Raw genomic sequence first — 24,335 nt, 5'->3', positions numbered from 1 at the left:
TAAAACATTAGGCAGTTTATTGCAGGGTCTACTGTTCCGCCTGCCGTAATAATTTGCAACTTCAAAGAAAGTACACGAGAGGCCATGAACTTACACTCATGACACACGAAGATGCCTTACTGCACACGCCTGCGTGCGACAAGGCTTTTCCTAAAGACATGCACACGCTTTCATAGTCGCTGTCCTGTGCTTAGGCTACGGGAAGTGATATCTATCGACCGATGATGCCCGTCCACTGGAGTTAACCCCCCCCCCCCCCCCCCTTGTTTTCTCGCTCGTACAATCCCATCGGCTCGTCAAGGTCGTCAAAATTTATATCTTGAACAGTCTTATGAATAGTAACTCATAAAAGTTGGTATGAAACTACTGAACCGCCATGTCACCAGCTGCAGACTGCGCCTCTGACGGGGCATCGCGTTGGCACTAGTCAAATAGTCAAATTGAATTCTCGCGGCTTCATCTGATGAACAGCGCTCAGCCTATAAAGTAGCAAATGTGGGGTGTGTGCCCCGACGATGGGCAGTTCTTGTGGCTTAGTCCCACTGGCGTGACAAATACAAATTTGTGTCCGCCAACAAAACAAAACCAACTTTTTGTGGGCTGACGCTACCATAAACAGTGCTATCTGTAACATAGCATGTTTGTTTGCGCGAACCTGGTGGCACTAACGGAAAACACGCACGATTGCTGGAAACATGTGCATGACGTTTGCGAGCCGCAGTTATTAGTTGCTCCAGTCGGACGAGGTGTTTTGAAGCCTGGCGATTGTTCAGAAACTGTTCACTTGTCCCGCAAACAGGATGTCATTGGTGACCGTGTTGCGTATGAAGAAGAGGAAGGGATGGTCGACGTTGAACTCGAATGCCTGCGTGCCAATCCTTGTGACGGCCACAACACTCGACACGGCTGCTGCTTCGCTGCCTTCTTCGTTGACCTCCAGGATCGCTTTGTGGACGACGGCGGACACCACCAGATCGTTGTCGTTTGTGACGCCGGACAGGTCGGAGCCACCACTGAAGATCTGTTTGATGCCCAGTTGCTGAAGGGGCTCCTTCAGGGAGTACTCTGCCTCTATTTTGAACCTGCGCAAGGAAAGAACATAGCTGATTTTCAGAACTAAAGCGTAAATCATCTCCTCAGAAAGACCATACCCGGGTAACAATTTTTTGGGGGCCCAAATATTTTTTTTTGTCTGGGCGTTTAGGGCTTTAAAAAGTCCGACGAAGCAACCTCTTTAGTCAGAGTTCAAGAAACTAATATGCGAAAGAAGTTTTAGAGTTGGGCTCTCATAATTGTAGTTTCGCTGACAACTGGTATCTTAGGGCGTAGATCGCCAAAGAAGTGACAGAGTTAGGTTTCCCTAGCTTCTAGTTGTGCATTTTTTGTGCGGTAACTTTGGGCCTAAATTGCCAAACAAGTGTCAGATAGAGGGTTCCCTTCTAGTACTTAGGTACATAACTTTGTCTCCAGTTTGCCACTTTGGTAATGATGTAGCGGGACATAGAAAATCAATAAAAGCGCCAGAGGAAAGCACCCCGGCACTAAGATACGTCATGGGGCAAAACCGTATGAGCCCACATTAGGCTTCTAGGATTGCCAAGCTTCTGCCAAGTTAGACATTTCTCTGCCGCGTTAGCTGGAGTTCCGGAGGGTAAGATTACAATACGTCTCGGTTAGCTCAAGCGAAGTTGTCACGCCTAGAATATACATCACTGTATCAAGTATAAGAGAGCAACAACTAAATATAAAGACAGTCTAAAAAAAGTAAGATCACATCTTTTTTTTTTTAATCAAGTCCCTTTTTGAGTTGTAATCAAAATTTTTAATAATAGTGTTCTCTAAAGGTTGCACTCCACTGAGCGGATATGCGGCGAACAACCAACGAACTTCGCCCGGTGGCACGTTCGCTTTGCGTGCGACGCAATCGCCACTGTTCTGACGTCATGCGTGAGCAAACGCTGCCGGGCACATTTTTCGTATATTTCGCAGCAGGCTCATACCATGAGAGCAGTGGTTAGTTTTAACACCATACCTTTCATTCAGACTTTTTCTTCGCTATATTTTTGCTTTGTAAATCAATTAGAAGGCTGTTAAGTATTTGGCAGTTGCGATTAGTGATAAGCATGGTGTGATACAATACTGAAATTGCGTTTTTACATGTTAGTTGGTATCCCGGAGAAAAGCACTAGTTACTGAGTTGAAACCTCAGCTTATTTTGCAGAAGTTCTCTTTGTGTATCCACATGAAGGAATCTTGTTTAGAAAATATGTATTTCAAACATATTGAGATGGAATTAATAACAGTATAGGGCTAATCGCTGAATCTTCATCTAGTCGATTTCTCGCTTGCCTCCGAAGTCTACGGAATAATACGAATTACTGTTTTTAAAGTGATCACTCAGCTGTCATCAAAGCGTAGGGCTGTATCTTATATAGTTCAACAAAAAACCTATCAAACTCACTTTGGAAGATACACGAAGACCCTTCTTTCCCTCAGCTCCGACACCAGCTTCTGAAACAGGTCCAGAGTGAGGTTCTGCTTGATCGCTTCTACGCCGTCGTTCCTCCAGGGCAGGATGACTGTCATGCTGTAGTCCCGTCCCTGGTACGGGAAGTCCGCCACATCAATTTGAAGGTCCGTGAAGAAACGGTGGCCGATGTTAATGCTCCCCATCATCGTGTCAACCTTGGTCGGAGTGACGCCGCCATTGAGGAACTCTCTCTTCTCGGTCCTACTCTTGTTGAACTTGGTATTCCAGGATCCCTTGAAGTAGATGGCGTTGAGGAGAAGAAGTCTTGTCTCAGACTCTAGCGGCTTGTTAAAAAGCGACCGAATCTTTCCGTTCGTCTTGTCCTTCACCCAGTAGTTGATGCGATCCATGGCTCCTTTACGTTCGTTTACAAAGTCGACCTTCAGAATGTCGGCGTCGAAAGCGTGATCGATGGTCCTCTGGAACGTGTACCGGAGCCCCACTTTATCATGTAGGACGGCGGCGTTTGCCACGCTTAGCGTCGAGTTAGACCTAGAAGCCTTGAGCCACTGCGTGTGGTCGGAGTACGCGTTGAAGACGTCGTCCTGGCTTAGCCCCGCGGCAGTATAACCTAGCTGTTGCGAGAGCTCTTCTTGTGTGTCTCCCCTGGCTCCGGCGTACGCCATACCGAGGGCTGTGGATATGCTGTAGGGCGAGAAGAATACGTTTTCTTCTGGAGGACTTGGAAGAGTATTGAGTAATCGCAGGCCGAACTGATTGTTGGCGAGGGTAAGTTTATCGTTGCCTTGTGCTCGAGAGCTGACCAGAAAAAATAGAAGAGGGACTAGAGGCTTCATGACGGCTCGCATCTGCGGAAGATAAGAAAATAGAACATTCTGATAAGAGGTTTTATGGTAGGTTCAATTTCAAGTTTATTATTCTCAAAGACATAACTTGGATGTATTGCACGAGAAGGAGTAAACAAGTCAGCAAAAAATTACTAAAAAATATCACAGTAAGAAATTGAAGGCAAAAAAGAACAAAAAGACAAAGAGTAATACATATCCAAAAAAGGCTTTGCCCTAGGATGTGAACGAAACATGGTTAGTATCGGTTACTATAAGGTCAGTCAGCGAATTCCAGTCGTTGATGAATAGCGAAAGTGGGGAAAATTTGTGGCGATTAGTAAGTGGTTGTAATGGTTCAATTTCGAGAGGATGATCACACCATAAATTATGTAGGAAGGTGGATGATAATCAGTGGATCTTAAATATGGGAGGTTTAATACAGGTTACTGAAGAAGCACAGCCGAGGCAGTATTCTACGTGTAGATAAAGCCGAAAGACAGGATTCAGATTTTAGTTGGGACACGCTTATAAGGGTTGAGTAGTTCTGATGAATGAATCGGGCCGCTTTGAATCCCGCTCTCACAGAAAACAGTATTCAGACGACATGTGAGATTATTGCTAACAAATACAGTGCACTCGGACAATTATTGTACCTTCATGGCTGATAAAGCTAATGTACAGTAAAAAAATAAATAACACAAGTATTATAAAGATGGGTGCAGGTTAGGCCTGGAAGTTGGGAACACGGAATATCCAAACTTACTACACTTCATTCTTCAATAAATACTTGCCTAGCTGAGGAGCGCTTGTGTAGATGGCTACTGAGCTTGAAAGAAAGTTTTAATAATGAGCTCTTTACATGTATAAAGCATGTGAATACTTTTCTGATGTGCTGTGGGCATCAACATCAAGAAAACAATATTTAATTTATTTTTCAATTGAATTGTTTGATCGACATTTGTGGCCTTTTGCAGAGAATACGTCTGGAAAGTATAGTTTAATTAGGCAAGGTTTTCATATTTCAGATGAGCAATTTGCTAAAAACGAGATTTGAAAGTGAGAACTCAAACGGCTTTGAGTTTTGGCGCCTCACTATAAATCAAAATAAATATTTAAAAAATTGCTGGAATCCTACTTTCTACAGCGTAATTTTTTTCGAAATCTTTATAATTATATGTTTAAAAAAATGGCGCGTGGTGTACAGTTGCTTGCTTTATACAGTTCTTATTCACTAATTTAAACCCCGTTAATATGGACAAGCCGTATATAAAACGGATGATACAGGATTCGGTCGCAGGACCACCACAATTAGCACGCTTTGCAAAGTTCAAATTCCAAACCTTTGAACCTGAAATCGGGCACGCAAACGTAATTTCGCAAAAAGATTTTTTTTAGATCTTTAGTTAAAGGTGGTAAATAATAATGAAAAAAAAAAAAAAAAACAGAGTAAAAACGGCGACCGTGCTTTCCTATGCTCTATACCGAATGTTCCTCGTCTGTACACTGGTCTGTGAGGTTGCTCCTAGGTGGTCATTGTCCATATACTATATCGTTAAAAGTATTAATTGTAGCGATGATCTCGCTCATTGCCAGCCTCTACTGGTGGTTCTTAGCCATTACGGGTGGAACCAGCTGAACAATGAAGGAAGGAGAAACAGAACAGACAACCCACCGCTGGACTACCAACTATTTTAATAAATCGTCCTTCTCTTCAACTAGTTCTTATGAGTATGCATTTTTTTTATTCTTTATCCTGAATTGTGTTACTCCCCCCCCCCCCCCCCCCCTTTCCACCCTATTTTTTTATATACTGAGCAGGGAGGGCGCCCTGCAGAAAGAGCTCTCCTTGAGGTTGCAGGTTCATTGAGGCGGAGCTCACACAGTTTTTTTTCTTCTTCGTTGTCTATAGCCAAGGCCTCCAACATCTCCCTTGCAAGCTGGTTTTTATGGTGCCCTATGATACGGGATTGCTCAAGCTTTGCTTTGCATTTGCAAGTTCGACAGCAGGCAGCGAGGTGCCCTGGGCCAGCGAGATTTTTCAGGCTGGCCACATGTTCACGTGCACGGTCGTTTACGCATCTCCCGGTCTGTCCAATATAGCAGCGTCCACATGTAAATACTATGCTGTAAAGGACTCCTTTTTGGCACGGAACGTATTTTGTCCTGTGCCTGGTGTCACACATACCTTTTCTGTCGGTTTGTGCCTGATTAATCCTGCGGCATAAGGAATAAGCCTTATCTGAAATTGGTTACACATTTTTGAAAACCGGAGACGACGGACGAAGAAGGGGACAACACACAAAACGTCTCAAACGCAGCTACTAAATTTTATTTGAACAGTCGTTTATATAGCATCTCTCCCACACGTCTTCCGGAACTTCCCACGTCACAGCAACGTTTAGCCAGGGTACATCTCGTCTTGACCCTTTTTTTTTTCTCTCTCTCTCTCTTATCACCTCACTTAGTTTGTACAAAGCATTGCAATACAAGCACCATCATCACACCCGCTAAAGTCGGACCCAAGGAACCACACCTTCACACCCCACGTAACCTAACTGGCAAAAAAAAAAAAATTGATAACAACACAAAACTTTTTGGGTCGCTTCGTCTAGTCTGATAACAATTCAAATCTCCGAACTCCCTTCATTGTCGCAACCCCCGAAGGTCGGACCCAACGCACACACCTTCACACAAGCTGCAAGGCCTAACTCGCATCTCGTATCACGCACAAACACGCCGCATTAAAACATTAAAAAAAAATTTACAACAGCAAAAATTTTCGGGTCGCTTCGTCTAATGCGATTGACGGCTGACTGATATAGTTTCCTACAGTCGTGATTCTAATTGTCTCTTTCAAAACTCTTTTTGCGCAATCTTTTTCTTTGCTCAAAACAACAGTAGACCCCCACTCCGGCAGACAATTATTGCACTCCTGTACGTGTTTAGCAATCTCAGAGTTTGAAGACCCGATCCTAACTACCCTCATGTGTTCAAGCAGTCTCTCATTCAAGCACCTTTTTGTCTGCCCCACGTAGGTGAAACCGCAGGCCATTGGAATATCGTACACTACACCAACCTGGCAATCAACGGCAGCTTCTCTGTGCCGTTTCTGACAACCTCGCGCCCCTCCCACGAACGGCGTAAGCCTGTTCAACTTAAAGTCGGGAGTGAAGACCACCTTTATCTTGAATCTCCCAGCAACCGCCAACAAGTTGTGCGAAAACTTATGGAAAAAAGGAATGCACACTACCCTCTCTGGTTTCTCAATTTCTTTCCTCACTTCTCCTCTGAGTCTCACCACACACTTCCTTGCGACACCCTCCACAAGGCTACTCTTATACCCTGCCTCCTTAATGCGTTCTAATTGTCTTATAACAGCTTTATGTACTTTGTGCCGACAAGATTTTTTCAAAGCGTTGTCTAGCAGAGACATGACCACCCCTCTTTTAACCAATTTGGAATGGCAACTTTTGTAGGGCAACAAAGGTTTTGCCGCTACTTTTCCATATTCCCAGCACAACCCGTCCACTGTGTCCAACCTAAGATCTAAAAACTGCAGCTCACCTTCAACAGGCTCCTCACTGCTAAAGGACAACTCAGGCGCTGCTTGTACTATGAGATCTTTGATCTCAGGCAGTGCTCCCTTCTCAACCGAACATATCAAAATATCATCAACGTATCTCCTGATCAACACTGACCCTGTTGGGAATGATTGTACAATTTGTCCCAAGGCCGAATCCAAAGAAGCCAAATAAATCTCGGACAAAGCCGGTGCCAACGATGAACCTATACAGACCCCTTTCTTTTGAGCGTATTTGCCCCCTCAAATTCTACAGCTGTGGAGTTTAGATATAATTCCGTTAAGTTAAGAAAACTTCCTACGTCTATCCCGGACTGTGACTGGAACCGAACTAAGTTTTCCTCCAACAAGTCCCTTACTCTCGAGAGAAGCAAAGGTTGATGGAGGGAGTAATACAAGTCTTTAATGTCTAGTGACATGACTTCGCACTTCTGCTGGTGGAAAGGCGCCAAACAGCTCACAAGCTCTTCCGACTTTCTGAGACCAATAGGACTGTTCAACTCGATTGTCGACAGACAACCTTGGAGGAAAGTCGACACAACCTTTTGCCAAGTTCCATTCTCGTTGACAACTACCCTAAGCGGCAACATAGGCGTGTGGTCTTTTAGAAAAAATTTGATAGAAAACGAGTCCCTTGTGACCTCTCCAACCTTTTTCGCCACTTTCTCCATCTTACACTCATTCAGAATTGCCAGCACATTCCTTTTTATCTGTCTGAGGTTAACCTTGACAGGCTGAAACAACCCCGCAATCGCTGCTCTTGATTTCTGTCGAAACTCGGGCTCTGGCAAAATCGCAAACTTCCCGGTTTTGTCAGTCTGTAGCACTGAAAGTTTACCCACTTGTAACTCTTTCTTAAGCTCCTTAACAGCTTTGAAATCTCTTTTTTCAGGTCTATTCCCAGGACCAACTAACCTTGAAACAGCCTTAATTGATTGGTCTACGAAACCTTGCCTCGCGTCCATTGGAATTCTCGCAGCTATGCTGTGGATGCACGACACAATATCCAACCTCGACGGCTCAACGTTCAAACAAAACTTGGAACCTTTTTCTAACAACGAAGCCGAACGCCTCGAAACGACCACATTCATTGGGTTAACCACGTTGGACTGCTTTGGACCCACTCCCTCGCTCGTCCGTCGTCTCCGGTTTTCAAAAATGTGTAACATCAACCAGCTCGCCTGCCTACTTACTTTATCTGAAATTGGTGCCTAGCACACAACTTGAACGTTTGGCTGGTTCGCTATCTTTTTCAATTTTTGGGTGACCTTATGAAAATACAAAACTACTGCAAAGGGCTTCTTGGCTTTCCTTGCTGGTTCTTCACTGTGAACATTGCTCCTCTTGGCAGTGCGGCATATTTTTTCCCACATGGAGGCCAATTAGATTTTTTGATACCCGGCATTGTGAAGTCGGGAAATTTTGGCATTAAAGCTTTGTTGGACTTGATGTGAGCAGGTCTTCTTTAGGCTTGCGGAGAGGGCTGCGATGGCCAGTCTTTGCTTAACATTTTTTTAATGTTCGGAATCACAGGGAAGAAACCCTTTTCCCGATCTGGCTTGGTATTCCTAACATCTATTAAAATATTTGGTTCTCCGCAATTGGTTGTCTTTTCTGTTCCTCCTTCCTTCATTCTTCAGCTGGTTCAACCCGTAATGTATAATAATAACTCCGTCAACTCATCCCTGTCGCAGTTGGTTCTTGCGTTTCTGCGCTCAGCACGCCACCCGAAAGTGGGCTCATTAACCAGTGTGCATTTTCCATGTCCTGGTATAGGACATGAAAAATGCATGGCCTCTGATATTTTTTTTTATATTTAATATTTCACTACCTTCGAGTTGAGCTCTAAAAAAATAGACATAACTCTTTTTGTGAAACTACGTTCGTGCGCCCAAGCTCACGTATGTACATTTGGAATGCGAATTTTGTAAGGCGCGCCGAATGTGTTTGTCCTTATGGCCGCGCTCCGTATAGACAATTATCAAAGCGCGTCATGAACGAGACCGTGGCTGACGTTAGTGAATGTAGCACCACAAAGTTTTAGAATAACATTCCATCGCCGCATACAGTTATCTATATAAAAAGGTGAGCGACCGCATCCGAAAACGTAAGAACAATCTAGCGTCTAGCACTGACAGCTCTACTGAGATTTAGTTACAGGTTTCTGCGAATGCTAAGGGATTTTACCTAAAAAAATAGAAACAATAACTTTTTATCAATTTTAATCTTATACTTGTTTTATACTACATTATTTGTGTATCTGCCAAACTGCACATTCTGCACTAGCTCACAATTATCCGAGCCAAGACGGTGCAACACGCTTCAGAGCGAGTATGGGTGCCCACGCTCTTTCCGCAAAACAGCGTTCGCTAACACAATCCCAGAGCGCCGATCACATTCAGCGCACGCGAAGTATCGGCCACGCTATTTGCTCGAATGGTCAAGTCGACCGCGTATGCTCTTGTAAGGTTTTCTACTGTGTCTTGCAGATATTGAAACTCTAGCGTTAAACGATATCCCACTACATTATTTTCTTCTTACAGTCCCATTTACCTCGGCCAGGGTGCACAAGCGCGTCCGTGTCCGTAAGACGGGACCATGTAGTGCTTGCATCGAGCATAGAGCGGCACTGAAGCGTTCGATCATGCGCGAGCCGCAGTCATTTAGAAGCGTCTGTCAGCATGTTTCTATGCGTGATAACGAAACTTCTATACTTTGTCTCAACCTACGATGGACTAAAGGGCAAAGCCACAGGCCGCAAGGTGCAATCATGTTACACGTTAAACTATGACATGCTTAAAATTGATTATGGGTGGACGAATAATGTTCCGAATCAAAACGTTCTGCATCATTTCTGTAGCTTCGACATTGGAAAGAGCCTGTATGTTATGGCTTTCTTTGCGAAGTAAAATTGGTGAGTCACCCAGTGCTATTCCATTTGAACCACTGTCCGCCCATCCCCATTAGACACGTGCACCGACACGTGCATTGAAGCCAAACGCTATAGGCAATTTCTAAGTGGCTCGTGATTGAACATGGTTGTCCTTAGCTTTTGCATTTAGTTCATCGTAGGGTGAGACGAAGTATAAACGAACTACAAAGGTGAGAATTGATTTTGTGTATAAGCTGGACAATCAACCATTGCGACGCGAATATTACGTACTGCGTGACTTAGGAGTGTATATTGGTTCATCCCTTAGTTTTAAAAATCATGTGTCAAATTTGGTTTGCTCTTGCTTCTGACTTTTAGGTTTGTTTTCACGTATTACCCATCATTTTAAAGAGCCGCTCTGTCTCGTCAGGCTTTACACATGGATTGTGCGCTCAAATCTGGACTTTGGCTCTGTAGTTTGGAGCTCTCTGGGTGTGACCAACTCTGATGGCCTAGAACGTGTACAGAGAAAGTTGGCACGCATTGTTTACGAACATTATTACGGCCGCGGGTATTTTTTTTTTTTTTTTTTTTTTTGGGGGGGGGGGGGGGCCCAAAGACGACGAGTCAATGTTAGATTGACTAAAATTGCAATTACTGCAGGCTCGTCGCAGTTTTCGTGATTATGTATTTTTCTATAAAACAGTGCATAGTAGATTACGTTGCCCTAAGCTTCTTTCTCTGTTTTCTATACATGTCCCTCGAGTCAACTGTCGACACCACAACACGTTTTGCATGCGAGACATTTGTTCATTTTCCCCAATTTTACCAATTCAGAGACAGCTTAAAGGGACCATGAAATGATTTTAAAATCTAATTTCATCCACCGCACGTCGTAAAAGGTGTGAAAAGAAACACAAAAACACAAAACTAGGGAGCCAAAAAAAATAAAAAAAATAGAACTTTTAAAAGAAAACTGGACTCTTTTGCGACTTCTTTCCTTCGAAAGCTCTGCCTTTTCACTACGATGCATCCGCAGAAATGGAGCACGTCAGCCGAATCCACGTCGCCTATTGGGTAAGAGCCTACCTCACCAGCACCGCGATCGTAAACAATAAATAGCCGGCGAATGTTTCCTAAAAGTTTTGTTAAATAATATTCAGACCCACATTTTGTAGCATAATGAGAGATGTGTGGCGAAAATTGCCAAATTTGATAATGCTGAGAGCCAAGCGCCATTTATCGTGTGGTAAACGAAGCAACTACTGCGCGTGCGCAGTAGGGCAGGGCTGGCAGTGTCGACTTCAGAACAGTTATCCCCTTTGGTTTCCTTCCTCTCAAAACTCTGACTGACTGAACGTTTATTTTTCTACGTGTTCATCTCGCGCGTGCCGACTTCTAGCAGCAAGAAAAAAATGTACTTAGACAGACCACGACGAACAAGAACGCTGGATCCACAAACACCCGAGAAGAGCGACAACAGCCGCGAATCGCGCTCCGACGAAGCTCTCCGACTCGGCGCAGCGTTGCTTCGTCGCAAGACCGTCTGTCTGCCTGCGACCGGCTGGCGTGCTGAATGGAATATGCCCGCGCTACCCTTGTGGGGTACCCTTGTGGACCCTTCCCGTATAATAGTTTGATCGCTGACCTCAATTTTACGTTAAGAGGTGAGGTCAATCTCTTCCCCTTGTTTTCCGAGGCAGTGTTGACGAACACTCGTCGAAAAGGGACCCTCGTCGATTCTCTCTTCTTGTTTTGTGTGATATAGAGCTGAAATAAACGCTGTATGGATTGCCTTCGTAACACGGTATGTACACTTTGTTATTGGTATGCCATTTTTATCCTGACAGACTGCACGTCACTGTCGAGCTGTAACAGTTCGTGAGAGGTATACGTGCAATACCGGTCCAACCTTTCTTTGCCGAGTGTCGCGTCAGTATCGAGTTGCAATCGTAAAAGTTCGGTCCCGAAGCGCTTACCAACAGCCTCGAATACAGCACTTCCATCAAACGCGCGCGTCCGCTCCGAGTGTTAACAGGTATTTACGTGGCTATTGCTGACACTCGTAGTTCAAACGTATCTTTTTTTAACGTCGGCTCGCTCCTGCATCTCCGAGACCGCGAAAAACGCCGCGGCAATTTGTTTCCATCTACGTCGCTTTGCAAACGACTGACACTGGCCGCCTTTTGCCAACAATGACAGTTGGGTTGACTTCTGGAGTCTTCACCGGAAGACTCGCTGCACTTCCCAAGAGGCATACCGGTGTACGGGACTAGTCCCATGCTGTCGCTGTAGCGCAACATATCTCGTTGAATTTCGCTCAGCTGCGATGCGGCGATGAGAGGCGCCGATTCAGAAAATACATCGGTGACATCGGCGCAGTAAAACCTACCGGCGCACCCCCAACTCGTCGCCGCTAATGCTCCCATCTCCTACTGCCGAGAGAAGTTCCGGTTCCGGAAACAGCGTACGTCACGGCTTGTTTTGCGGTCAAGAAAAAGTCGATATTTCATTAATTTTTTGTGTAGAAGTTAATAAACCGAGACGAAAACGGATGCCTGTTCGGCATTCAGTGAACATTGACGGTTTAATGTAAAAGTTATCTGGAAAAAGTAAAAAAGTCATTTCATGGTCCCTTTAAATGCACTTAGCGCGGTGGTCGACGTTTTCGGGAGTGAGTGGGATTTTAAAAGAGCACTAACCATTCACATTTACTAATATCAGTGTTTGGGTTTTATATGTGTTCTGCCATTATCTGTACGTGTTTTTTTTTTCTTTTTAAAGTGTATGCTGTGCGCGAGTGTGTACCAGTACTAACGCCTCGGCCGTTTCTGGACATAAAACAAAAGAATAAATAGATATAAAGAAAAAAAAAACTACAGCTCGCTCGCGCTTTTAGTGTCCTTTCAAAACGATAAGAATGCTTTTCGTGTAGCTTTATTGTTCTTGTTGTTTTCCTACACAGATTCATATCTACCAATGCAATTCTGCTAGCCTGGCCCACACCCTCTCAAACTTCGCATCAGCTTAAGTCCAGACGCAGCCGACGCTACGACCAATCAAACAACGTCAAAAACGCAAGTCATTGGAACTTTTTTGTTTACGATCGGTTCAGCGATGATAGAACATGTGCTGAAACATGGCGAACACCATGATCGTGCGTTTTTAACTTGTCTGATAGGTCGCATCAGCTCGTGGTGCTGGCTGTGTCTTGACCAGGGTGTAAGATAGACAGGTGGTGAAACGGCCCATAGAAGCCTACCGCAGCGCCGTGACCGGATTGTGTACACGTCTGCTTGCGGGTACCCCCGATTTGCGACAGATGGCGCTGCGGCGAGAGGAAAAAAAGTCGGAATCGGATTTGCACGGAACTTTATGGGAGAGTGCGCAAAATAAACCGCGAGCACGACAGTCCTCCATTGAAACTCCACGAGAAATCATCTCCGTCAGTTTAGCCGGTCGCCATCGGTCGCCCACCCGGAGTGAGAGTTCGCGGTGCTCCACATAGATGGCGCCACAGAAAAAAAGAAACCCGAGGGGGACACAATGCGGTCGCTCATTTGGCTCTCGTTTCCCCACCTGTCTATCTTACACCGTGGTCTTGACTGAGAGGTGAAACGAAGGATAGAGACTGAAGCATGCGCGCTTCGTTTTATGACGTGAGCTACGTCACAGCACCTTGGTAACCAGGAGAGTGTCTTCACCAATGAGCACCTGCGACGATGCTGACAATGCTCGCGAGATTGCCCCGGCACACGTTATTTCTCTTTTTTTTTATTTTTTGTTTGTCGTTATCGCCATTCCGTTTGTTCACTACAGTGAAGATGGAAGTGTGTTGTTAGTTGGAACGACTTGATCTCATCAAAGTGAAAAGGAAGATTATGCGACGTGACAAAGCAAGTTTATTAGACGCCAGACGGCTCGCCGGCCAGGAAAAGCGATACACGAGACAGTATAGATTTACGATGTAAGAGTTCGATAGATATGCGGAGGCGAGACACGAGCCTTGGTTTTCTAATCTTTCCTCGTGGACAATAGTGTTCGCAACAAATTTGAGGGTGGTCAGTTCTTGATAACCATTGGCTGCCGGGGTTCGGTGAACTTGTGGTGAGGAAAGAAAGCTTCATATTTTATTTTCAACGGAAGAGCAACGACGCGACTAATGAATTAAATCAAAACTCCGGGAAGGCTTTTTAAGTTATGAGCTATTCGGAGGTATGTCAAGCGCTTTCACAGATTTCTTTTATCGATGCACTTTTATATTAATATTGTGTCCCGCCAGGTTATGTAGTACTAAACCACCACAATTTGTTTTTTCTATTTTCAAAGAAGCATATTAGGTATTTGTAAGACGATTGGCGGCTTCCAATGTGTTTTGAAATATTTTATTGGTTTAAGCATGGGAGCTACTTGCTCGGAATATTGCGCTCCGTGTTACATTGTCTAACAGTTACAAAACAAAAGTATATGCCGCCATTTCTACTCCTTATTTCCGGCTTTAGTTAGAAAAACAATGCACTTTTAGTATTAGTTCTTTCCTCAATATGTACCAAGTTTTAAATATTATTTTTTTTCTAAGTGTATACCAATTTACTCTTATTCTATTATAGTTTCACAATATGTTTGTAAGATATGTAGAAAGCAAATACTGATAACACCGATACAAACCGTATATCAGACAACTCAGCCAAACCTGGATATTCCCACTTCCGTGGGAATCTAAAGGTTCGTCGAGACAAATCCGGAAAATTCACCATATTCAGGAAAACACAAGGAGGCAAAGATAAAATTATTAACTATCGTTTTCCGTGCTTTGCTAGGTCTGCCATAACATCTTCCTGGCTGACAGACTATCCTAACGTCTTGGTAAGGCTGTAAACGTGTGTATTCTTGTTGCCATATTATGCAATAGTTGGCTTAGGCTACTTTTTGGCGCGAAGTCATCATGGCCGGAGAAGCCCAGTAACCCCAATACGTCCGGTTATCATCATTGTAATGTTGAAAGACAAAATCTGGAAAAAGTCCGGATATATCTCGACAACCCTGTATAGACGGCATTGGTCGAAATTTTGTTGTGCATTCATATCGCGCCTATTAATGTGATTGCTTCCAATAAGCAGCTATTGCGGCTCATTTCGGTGCCAAGTAAGCAAACCCACTCGATGTTTTCCACCGAAAGACTCTTCGGCATACACTTTCTTTTTTTTTTGCGTAATACACTATTTAATGGAGAGGCCTATATTATTTCTTGCTTGCCATCTCAATAAGATTGACTGAATTTGGTTCAAACATTTATATGCAAGTTTTAGCTTTTAAGTTTATTGTTCTATGTACAGGCAGAACACTTCCAGGAGATTTTCATTACAAAACTTAGGATTGCAGATTAGTGTTTCTTTCGTTTTAGTAAAGGTCAACTAAATATTTGCGCAAGTGTGTTCTCCAAAATATTTATCATGACTGCTTTCACCCCTTGTTATTGAAAAGGACAAAGCCTAAAAGTTAGGGTCTTTCCTTTTGACTCCTACGTGTAAGAACTGTACCTAGATTAATTAGACTCTCGGCATGTACGCGCAAATCAAAATCGTAAAAATATTTTCATTTGACGCTACGGGCTGTCGAGCCAGCGCGCCAATATTATCAAGCCCAGACGGCTCTGACACGTTTTTGTACCTTGGTCTAGCTACCGTGAAGTTACAGAGTGGAACAATGTGACGTGTTGGGCTAGTTGGTATGAGATGAACATCTTGGGAAGAAACAGCGGCAAAGAAACTTGTAAAAGAGTAAAGGAACATGTACGATAGGACGGCGCTGAACTAATAACTGTTGTTTATCACACAAAATTGGAAGGACAAAAACAAGAATCATCTTAATCAGATAAAATTATATAGACACACACAAACGTGCAAACCAAGCAGCATATTATGTCGCGATGGGCGCAATCAGTGGCTACGTAGTGCCAGTCATAGTCGATCGCAGGTACCCGAACTCTTTGTCAGAAAACGCCACTGACGGTTCGCTGACCTATCTCCCGCCAAGTTCTGCAATAAAAAAGGCCTCGATAATTTCCCTTGTCACCCTGTTTCTATGTCTGTCCAAAACAGTGGCTTCACTACAATTAGGCTGGCACATGCAGTCCCTGCAGTGTAAAGGTAGCAACCCTCCGAGTGTAGCCCTGAGTGAATACGAACGCTCCCTAAGTCTATCATTTAGGCAGCGGCCCGTCTGTCAACGTACACCTTGCCACAAGACAAGTGGATCTTATAGACCACGCCAGACACACAGGCCACAGACGGCACTGCGTGTTTTTTTGTTCATTTGTTTGTTTTTTTTACTGTTTTTCGGCAATAGCACCCACCTTTGCACATATCTGACCCATTTGTTTGTGGAGCAGAGAGCACAACCGAGACACCATAGCGACCTCCGACTTGTTTCAGATTATGGGAAATCTGATGAAGATAGGGGACCACCACCATTCTTTTTTTTTTGTCGAATTCAGTTTTCCTCTTCCTCCCTTTAGCTTTCTTCAACAGGGGGCTAGCCACCTCGGTCAAATGGGCTGATGGAAATCCTGACAGTTTTAATCTGTTAACCTGGCCGTTGAAGCTTTCCTTCATCAAGTGGACGCAGGACTTTTTTTACGGCGGACCCGAGACAAGAGACCGCTAACTCCTCTTTACCAATTTAGAGTGGCATGACCTATAATCCAGAATGGCCTTTTTTGTGCGTAAACTAAACGACCAAATAACACGTTTTTCTTCAAAGTACAACAAAAGGTCAAGGAATTGGAGAACCCCTTCGTTGGGTTCTTCAAACGCCTACCTGAGCCCCCCGCCACAGTTCTCAAAAACAGAAAGTAGATTAGCCTTCGTGTCAACCCCACCAGCGCGCTCAAACACAACCAAAAAATCGTCAACATAGCGAAACACGTTTTTGATGGTGGACGCTGCAACAGCATTTTTTACACTTCTATCCACTTCGTTAACATAGATGTCACTCAGTATTGGAGCCACACAGAACCCAATGCAAACTCCCGTTTTTCGTAGAAAAACTTTCTTGCCCCATACAACAACCATCGAGTTGATGTAAAAACTTAGAAGCTCTAGAAAGGTTTCCAGGGTAATACCGCTAGAATTTCTGCAAAGACTTCATGTGCCAGCCCTATTTTAGTGAAGCCACTGTTTTGAACAAACATACAGACATGGTGACAAGGGAAATTATCGAGGCTTTTTTTTTATCTCAGAACTTGGCGAGAGATGCGTCAGCGAACCGTCAGTGGCGTTTTCTGACAAAGAGTTCGGGTACCTGCGATCGACTATGACTGGCACTACGTAGCCACTGATTGCGCCCATCGCGACATAATATGCTGCTTGGTTGGCACGTTTGTGCGTGTCTATATATTTGTATCTGATTAAGATGCTTCTTGTTTTCTTCCTTCCAATTTTGTGCAATAAACAAGAGTTGCTAGGTCAGCGCCGTCCGGTCGTGTTTGTTCCTTTACTCTTGTCCAAGTTTCTTTGCCGCTGTTTCTTCCCAAGATGTTCACGAAGTGGGCGCGCAGGCTTTGATTTCTAGGTGTTGACTAGGGATGTCGCGAACTTTGTGGAACCGGACTTTTAGGTCGAACGTTCGGGGTTCGACTGGTTTGACGAACCTTCCAACTTTTAACCACGGATTCGACCGTCTCGACTTTGTGGACAGTGAGGCCAGACCTTGAAACAAGCATGTCTAGGTTTGGAGAAATGTTTTTACGAAAAGGGTTATTTTTATTATGTGAACAGATGCAATTAAAAGAAACTTATTCTAATCACCGAAGGAGTTAAAAACTTAATGGTTTGTACTGTATTAACTGAAATAACCAATCAGTGCTGCCCTTAATTCATCCCTTAGCCATCACCATCTAATCCGGAGCAAACTGGCAAGCCTGTTGCGCATGCGCATAGCAGTCGAACCTGAGTCGAACCTCTGCGGAACTGCTACCTGCATTTAGGTCTACCCACTATCCGTTTAATCGAAGCCAATCAGAGCTCCGTGTTCTGACGTCATCACAACCCCTGCAAAAGAAGCAGACGAACTTGTGCCCCGCATACGAAATGCAGTGCACTTGACGCGTCGGATGCATGTGGCTCAATTTCAACTAACGTCCCAACAAAAGTAGGACAACATCATTTCGTTTTTTATAATCCAAACCCTAAAACAAAAAACAAAAAAAATATAAGTTTTTTTTTTTCGTTTTTTTTTTTTTTTAGGGGGGGGGGGGAGTTGATTATGATGTTTCCTAACCACCTTGTCTGCATACTCTCGCTCCTGATTATTTCGTTGACGGCTGAAAGCAAAAAAAAAAAAAAAGAAAGATAAAGAAACGAAAGGGCTGGTTGATAATCGCCACTTTGAAAAGAAGGGGAAAGTGAACGGGGCGACTCCGACCGACGCTGCGGGGCACGCGATAAAGACCGGTTTCCCCTTCTGACATATCGCGACCTTGACGAGGAGTCACTCGCAGTTTCTTCCGTTTGCTTTCAGCCTGCTGCTGTCGCCGCCGAGTTGCATCGCACTTTGTAGCCGTCAGGGATTCCCCGCCGTGAGGTTCGCGAAGCCAATGAGCGATAAAAGGCTGTGCGGTGACGTTTGGTTGTACTGCTGTACTACGCTACTGGAATCGACGCTGCGAAACTATGGAGTCAATCAAGCAAAGTGCGCCGTCCGCTCGTTTTCTTTGTGGGTTTGCTACCACCAGCTAAGCCTTTCACTCACAGACAAAACGCGCAGTATCAATGTTCGTGAGTCTTTTTTCCTTTTCTTGTTTTTTTCACGGCGGAAAGACATAAAATAATATAATTATTAATGACCAATTATCAATTGAAATCTTTACATAGTTTTGGCGACTCGATGGAACAAGATTCGTTTCGTATAAACTAGAAAGCGTCCATATACCGGGTAATATTTTTTTTATCCAAAACAGCTTTTTTTTTTTAATGCGTCTTTATTGCCACGTGAAAGCCGTCTTCACTATATGTTTCTGGAGCTCGGCAGACATACGATGGGCGAATGACCGTCACTGTCTGGTGAGTAATTAACAAAAATTCGTTAGTCAAATTTTTATTTAGTGAACATATACGTATTGTTCCAATCGGGATCTTGGTAAGCGTGATTTAAAACCACAAAATCAGTAATTTTTTAATGACTTTCATCGCGTGAGAAGCGCGGTAGTGCGCTAAAATCACCACTCGTGCAGCAAATACGAGGCTGGGGCTACGATAAGAGAGGGAAAAATCGCGCGGGCGCCTTATCGCACCGGTCGCTTTGTACCTGCTGCGCGAGTGCTAACTTTAGCGCACTACTGCGCTTCCCACGCGATGAAGGTCTTTCTCAAAATTACTGATTTATTGGTTTTAAATGACGCTCTGCAGGTTTCTAATCAGAAGTATATTATTGTTTTACTAATTCAAAAGTTAATCAACGAAGTTTTGTTGTTTACTCTCCAGACTGTGCCGGTTGTTGGCCCTCAAATGTCCACGTCATCCACGTAGCGGTCAAGAGGCCTTTTTAACAATTCTCTTTCGAATAAAAAATAACACCTTGTATATATAAAACGAACACATACGTTCAATAGAAGCAAATCTCTTTTGAAGTTACTTTGTCGGTATTCAGCTAGATGAAGACCCAGATGTGTATATCTTTGGTATATTTTCACATGAGAACCCGTGACTGTATTTAAGGTGTATTTATGGAGCAGGGCTGGGCAGAGATACTCAAAAGAGTATTCGGCAATATAAATACTAAGATACATGCGTTTTAAGGCACAAAAGACAGATACTGAAATACATTTGTCTTTAATGCAACGAGTACATCCCTGAGATACTTCTGCGAAACCGGCGAAAGAGTATTCCGGAATACTGATACAGATACTTATAGAAATACAGTTGTTCCGGAACGGTGCTAGGTGGGGAGGGTGCGTGGCGAATACGAATGGTAATTTATGATTGTGCTCCTTTTTCATGCTATTTTCTGCTGTTCCCCTTACCTCAAACTCTTTATTTTTCATTGATGCCACAAGAGAAAACATGTCGCCCCATTGAGCCACATCGTTGCAAAACGGTCAACACTGCGTGCCATGCTTGACAAAGGGCGTCTGCCCGAAATGAACCCTGTTTTGCCGTGAGGGCGCATCTCAAACTGTCGTATTTTAAGCTTCTGAGTCACCCATAGTGTGGGGATATTGGACAACAAGGCCGCACTTTTTCTTCACTCAACTTCTTAACAGTGTTCTCTCTGCTAAATTGGAAAGCGTAGAGGGCTTTGTGAGAGGAGCTGATCTTGGTACATATTCTTGCCCGTAACCTTTTTTCAAAAACCAATTTTTATTTTCTTTTTGATGTCGGTGGCTGAGATAGATCATGTTACCACGGCGGGGTCATATTATAAATTACGAAGCAACTTGCACCAAACTGATGTTTTTATGTTTTAAATTGATCTTAAAAGGGACAAGAAATGTAACGAGATACCTAAGTTTGGTAAGGTATCGCGATACAAGCGATACATCTTAAGTGTATTTCACTATTGAGATTCAGATACATTCTTCAGATGTATCTCGATACGGAGATACAGATACTCGAAAGTATCTCTCATATACTTTTGCGATACATTTGAATCGCGATACTGACCAGCCCTGTTATGGAGTAAGTTTATAGCGCTGCTCGCGGCTTGAATGGTAGCACGTAAAAGGCTTTTACTGAGCTTAGTGCGAGCCCTTTATCTACTCCCTCAACGGTTACATTACATGTTTCAACAAAACGTTCCTGAAATCTTTGCTCAAGATGAGATACCGAGTAGTGACTAATGCACGTTTTGCGAACATACTTAGTACCAACTTAGCTAACGGGTTTCTAAATAATGGGCTTCTTGACGTCACCTTGCTGCAAAGGGCCAGGTTAGCAATACAGTGTTTTGTTCAGTTCTCTGAGGTTAGTCGCCACGGAACACGGATCACATATGAGAGGGAAGGTCGTTACTTGTAAGTCAAAGGGTCAGGGAAATTGCAAAACGCAAACAAACAGAAACAAGAGCGTGCGCGCAGGTGAGCCGAATCAATGAGGTGAATCAATACTGTAAAATTACGAACGCGAGGGAATAAAGAAGGACGGGGTTATGGTTGTTATGTTCTTTGTTTTGTAGTCTCTGGGTTTCATATTATGTAGTACGTAACCACTTACTTTTTTTGTTTTTCTTCTGGCACACGCGACTTTATTGTTTCGTTTTGCGGAGGAAAGCGTTTAGAGTTATTGCTTCATCTTTTTCGGCGACAAAGTGACGATGGTGGAACAGTTTCTCTCTCCCGAGACGCCAGAACAACGCTACTCTTACCTTCATTTATGCTCGCTGAAAAGGAACGTCAAGGATTACAATAGCCAGAGGTGCAGGGGATAAACAGGTCTGCCGGAGATGTCCCAATAACGACGCGTGTATCGCTAGACATAATCAGGCTTGTTAGCATGATTCACAAAATGTGGCGCCAGTGTGGCGCGGTAAGACAAGCGCATGTGCGGGTTACTTCACTATTAACATAAATAGCGCGTCCGCCTCGAAGGAAGTAAATATTTGACGTAGCTATACTCAACCATTTCTACGGGAAGCAAGCATATTCAGTTGTTTATTTTTATGAGCGCGTGCCTGCCTGTCTTGGACCCGACGCTTTATTGTAAAATAAAACTTTGAATTGAAATAAAATAAAGCTTCGAACTGAATTGAATTGAAAAACCGTGCGCTGATGATACACTTTACTAACTGATTACTTAAACAAAGTTACACTTAGCAATATTCTCACAGAACGTCCCAATGGCCAAGATATTACAAACGATCATCGGAGGGCAACCAAAAATTAGTGTTTTGAGAAAGAAGCGCAGGCTCTCAGAAGTGTCTAATCATCGGATTAACCTGTGAAGAGGAGCGAGTGTTGTAGCGCACAAATAAGTCAGCAGGTGTGTTGGCAAATGTACGACTAGCCTTTTTTGTGGAAATGAAACGGAATGGCGACTCAAACGCAATACAACTTGGTACACGCTTGTAGCCTTGGCTGCAGCCGCAGCCTAAGGGCGCGAGTCACCCACCGATCGAAAAGGGTTTAGCTATGTCAATTCATCTGTACAACCATCGAGTGCACCTTGGAAATGGAAATGACAACGAATCCTAGCTTGATGCGCTTGTCTGGCAGTTTTAGCAGATACATTTTATGATAGATTTCATTATACTTCGTATCCAAAGAAAAGAAACTCGTTTTGATCGAAGGGGGAGAAGCGTTTTTTTTTAGGCCAAAATATTTTTTTCTTTTTATAGGAACGTGTCGTTCCGCATACCTTTACAGATTTGTAGTGTTTCTCCGTTTACCTTGCATGTTATTTGTTTCAAGAAACCAACTACGCAGTTTTTGTCTTGGCACCTTCAGCGACGTTTAATTTAACAAGCCGGCCGGCCAAGAAAAGCAGACGACATGGTCAGCTAGATTGGAACGCCTATCGCGACGGCATCTGGGGTTAGTTCGAAAACATTCCGCGAGGATGAAAGACACGTCACTAGAATATCTGAACAGCAGCCATTCTTTTATGAAAGACGGATAAAATGGCGTTCTCGAACAAAGTTTTTTTATAGCCTGGAGTAGACCCGACAACCTTGATAGCCCCTAACTTGTGGCGACCTAGCCCTTTCATAACAAATTCTTCATTCGCTGCGAGGATCATGGCAGAGGGTACTCACACCTTGCGCCGTAGCTCGCGTTCTTGATTACTAACGAGAAAATCCTTCGGGCCAGACGCAGAGAGCGTTCCTCTGACGACGACGACGCCGGTTGAGCGCTACGCCGAGTGACGCGGCGGTATCTCGGTCGCTCAATGCACGCTTGCCGAAGACCCAGGAAATTAACCGGTTTTTTTTCTTCGCGCGACGCCGTCTGACCTCGTGACTGTGTCGCTTCGAGTGACGTCCGGAGACTTCAGAGATTCTTTCACTTTTCGCGCTGCGTGAAAGGCTTGACTCCTCCCCCAACGGAAAACCGGCAAAAAAAAGAAGACAAAAAGAAAAAAACAAAAACGTGTTTTGAAGCGACGAGTTCTGCTGTAAAGCGAACTTAAAGGCGACACATGTTACAGCTCTGTATGACGACGACACTTCACGGCAGTGGCGCTAATGTCGTTACATGCGCACACGCTTCTCTTCACGGCAATCTGGTTCCCACACACGTGCGGTGCTCACACCTTCTGTGGGAAAACGGGCCGGGGGGGGGGGGGGGTCTTGTTTGTAAACAAGACGCTGGCCTTTATAAAACGAGCACGAAAGAAAAAGAAAAGTAAACACGCAGTTGTGTCCCCTTCGTTTGTGCATCTTTTATGCGAGTACCGCGAGACAATACAAACTTGCTCAGTTTTCCACCCTTTTTCATTTTTCTGTAAGCCGCATTGCAACGTCCTCTTCTTTTCAGCCTCCCTGTTTTTTTCCTGACCTCTGTGACAAAAAATAAAAATTGCAAAAATAGTCTCTAGAATAAGTTTGTTTAAATTTTGTATACGGCATATACTAGGGCTGCAACAAGCGCCCTATTTAGTATTTAATTTATCGCTATGTCACGATACCTACTGTCCAAGATTCATCGAATTTAACGGGGCCTCAATTTAGAATGATATACCTAACACTGTGAAAGCGAAACCTGAATTTTTGGTAGGTTTTCAAACGTTTTTTTGCACGAATTGTAAGATGATGTTGGTAAGTCTACTGATTTATCATCTCGCGTTTAAGATTTGGGGCACGCGTGAGTATGTATTATGCTGCTAATTTCTGGTACGCAATTTTTATTTTATGGTGCGCTTATTTCGCCCGCCGCATTAATTGTAAGTTTTACGTTGTTTATGAACCCGAGACTAGCCTCTACGGCTACTGCTCGGAGCACTGCTTGTGTATTGACCTAAAATAAAAAAGGGGCAAATGGATGAATGATGGCAATGAAAGATATGTCCGCGAGTTAGAAGGAAATGCAGCCCCAGACTGGGCTGCAGTGACACCTTGCTTTGTCTTGCGTATCATTCGCGTCAAAGACAAGACGTCGAACGAAGTCACGCGCTCGCGCAATTACTTCTGACAGCGCCATGAAGTGTACGCTGGCCTTTACTACGTCGCGCATGAAAATTGACGTGGAGTATCGTTGCCAAACCACGCCTGCAAACGAGCGACCCAGCCGCTCCGTCAACGCGTCGAACGCGCTGGACTATTCCGTTATTGCACGAACTGTAGACCTTTCACCCTCCGTCGCATGGGCATGTGGGCTGTCATCTTGGAATTGCGTGACGTGACCGCCATAAGGTGGCTTCAACTCGTCGCCTCTCTCTGCCTTACGCGCCTACGCGAAGTGTATTCGTGTTTTTTCGTCGCGTTTTACCGCCATATTTTGCCTTCCTTTGTGAAGTGTCGTCTGATACTTACTTTTACTACCTAACAGCATGCCATCATTATGTGCACAACTTCCGCACTTGATTAAATGACACGTTTCGTGTATTTGCACCATCGGCGTACCGCATCCGTGAG

General features: G+C 44.1%; 1 protein-coding gene across 1 annotated transcript; it reads right to left on the bottom strand.

The window, feature by feature from the left end:
• Positions 1-22,754, bottom strand: LOC8042874 (intracellular coagulation inhibitor 1). The gene is made up of 3 exons (XM_002415841.5): positions 22,518-22,754; positions 2,462-3,339; positions 1-1,082 (listed from the first exon to the last, which is right to left on the bottom strand). Exons 2-3 carry the CDS (start codon positions 3,337-3,339, stop codon positions 770-772), a joined length of 1,191 nt encoding a protein of 396 aa, XP_002415886.4. The 5' UTR covers positions 22,518-22,754; the 3' UTR covers positions 1-769.
• Positions 22,755-24,335: the final 1,581 nt, after the last annotated feature.

Source organism: Ixodes scapularis, unplaced genomic scaffold, assembly GCF_016920785.2.
Source record: "Ixodes scapularis isolate PalLabHiFi unplaced genomic scaffold, ASM1692078v2 PGA_scaffold13__105_contigs__length_92229423, whole genome shotgun sequence".
NCBI lineage: Eukaryota > Metazoa > Arthropoda > Arachnida > Ixodida > Ixodidae > Ixodes > Ixodes scapularis.
The sequence above is the reverse complement of the archived record's forward strand: the minus strand, read 5'-3'. Positions and strand labels throughout refer to the sequence as shown.

Bases quoted from the DNA above. Each gene is read 5' to 3' on its own strand.
- LOC8042874 (XM_002415841.5), bottom strand. From the start codon at position 3,339: ATGCGAGCCGTCATGAAGCCTCTAGTCCCTCTTCTATTTTTTCTGGTC. The intron at 1,083-2,461 runs GTGAGTTTGATA...TTCCTTGCGCAG, and splicing joins GTCTTCGTGTATCTTCCAAA to GTTCAAAATAGAGGCAGAGT.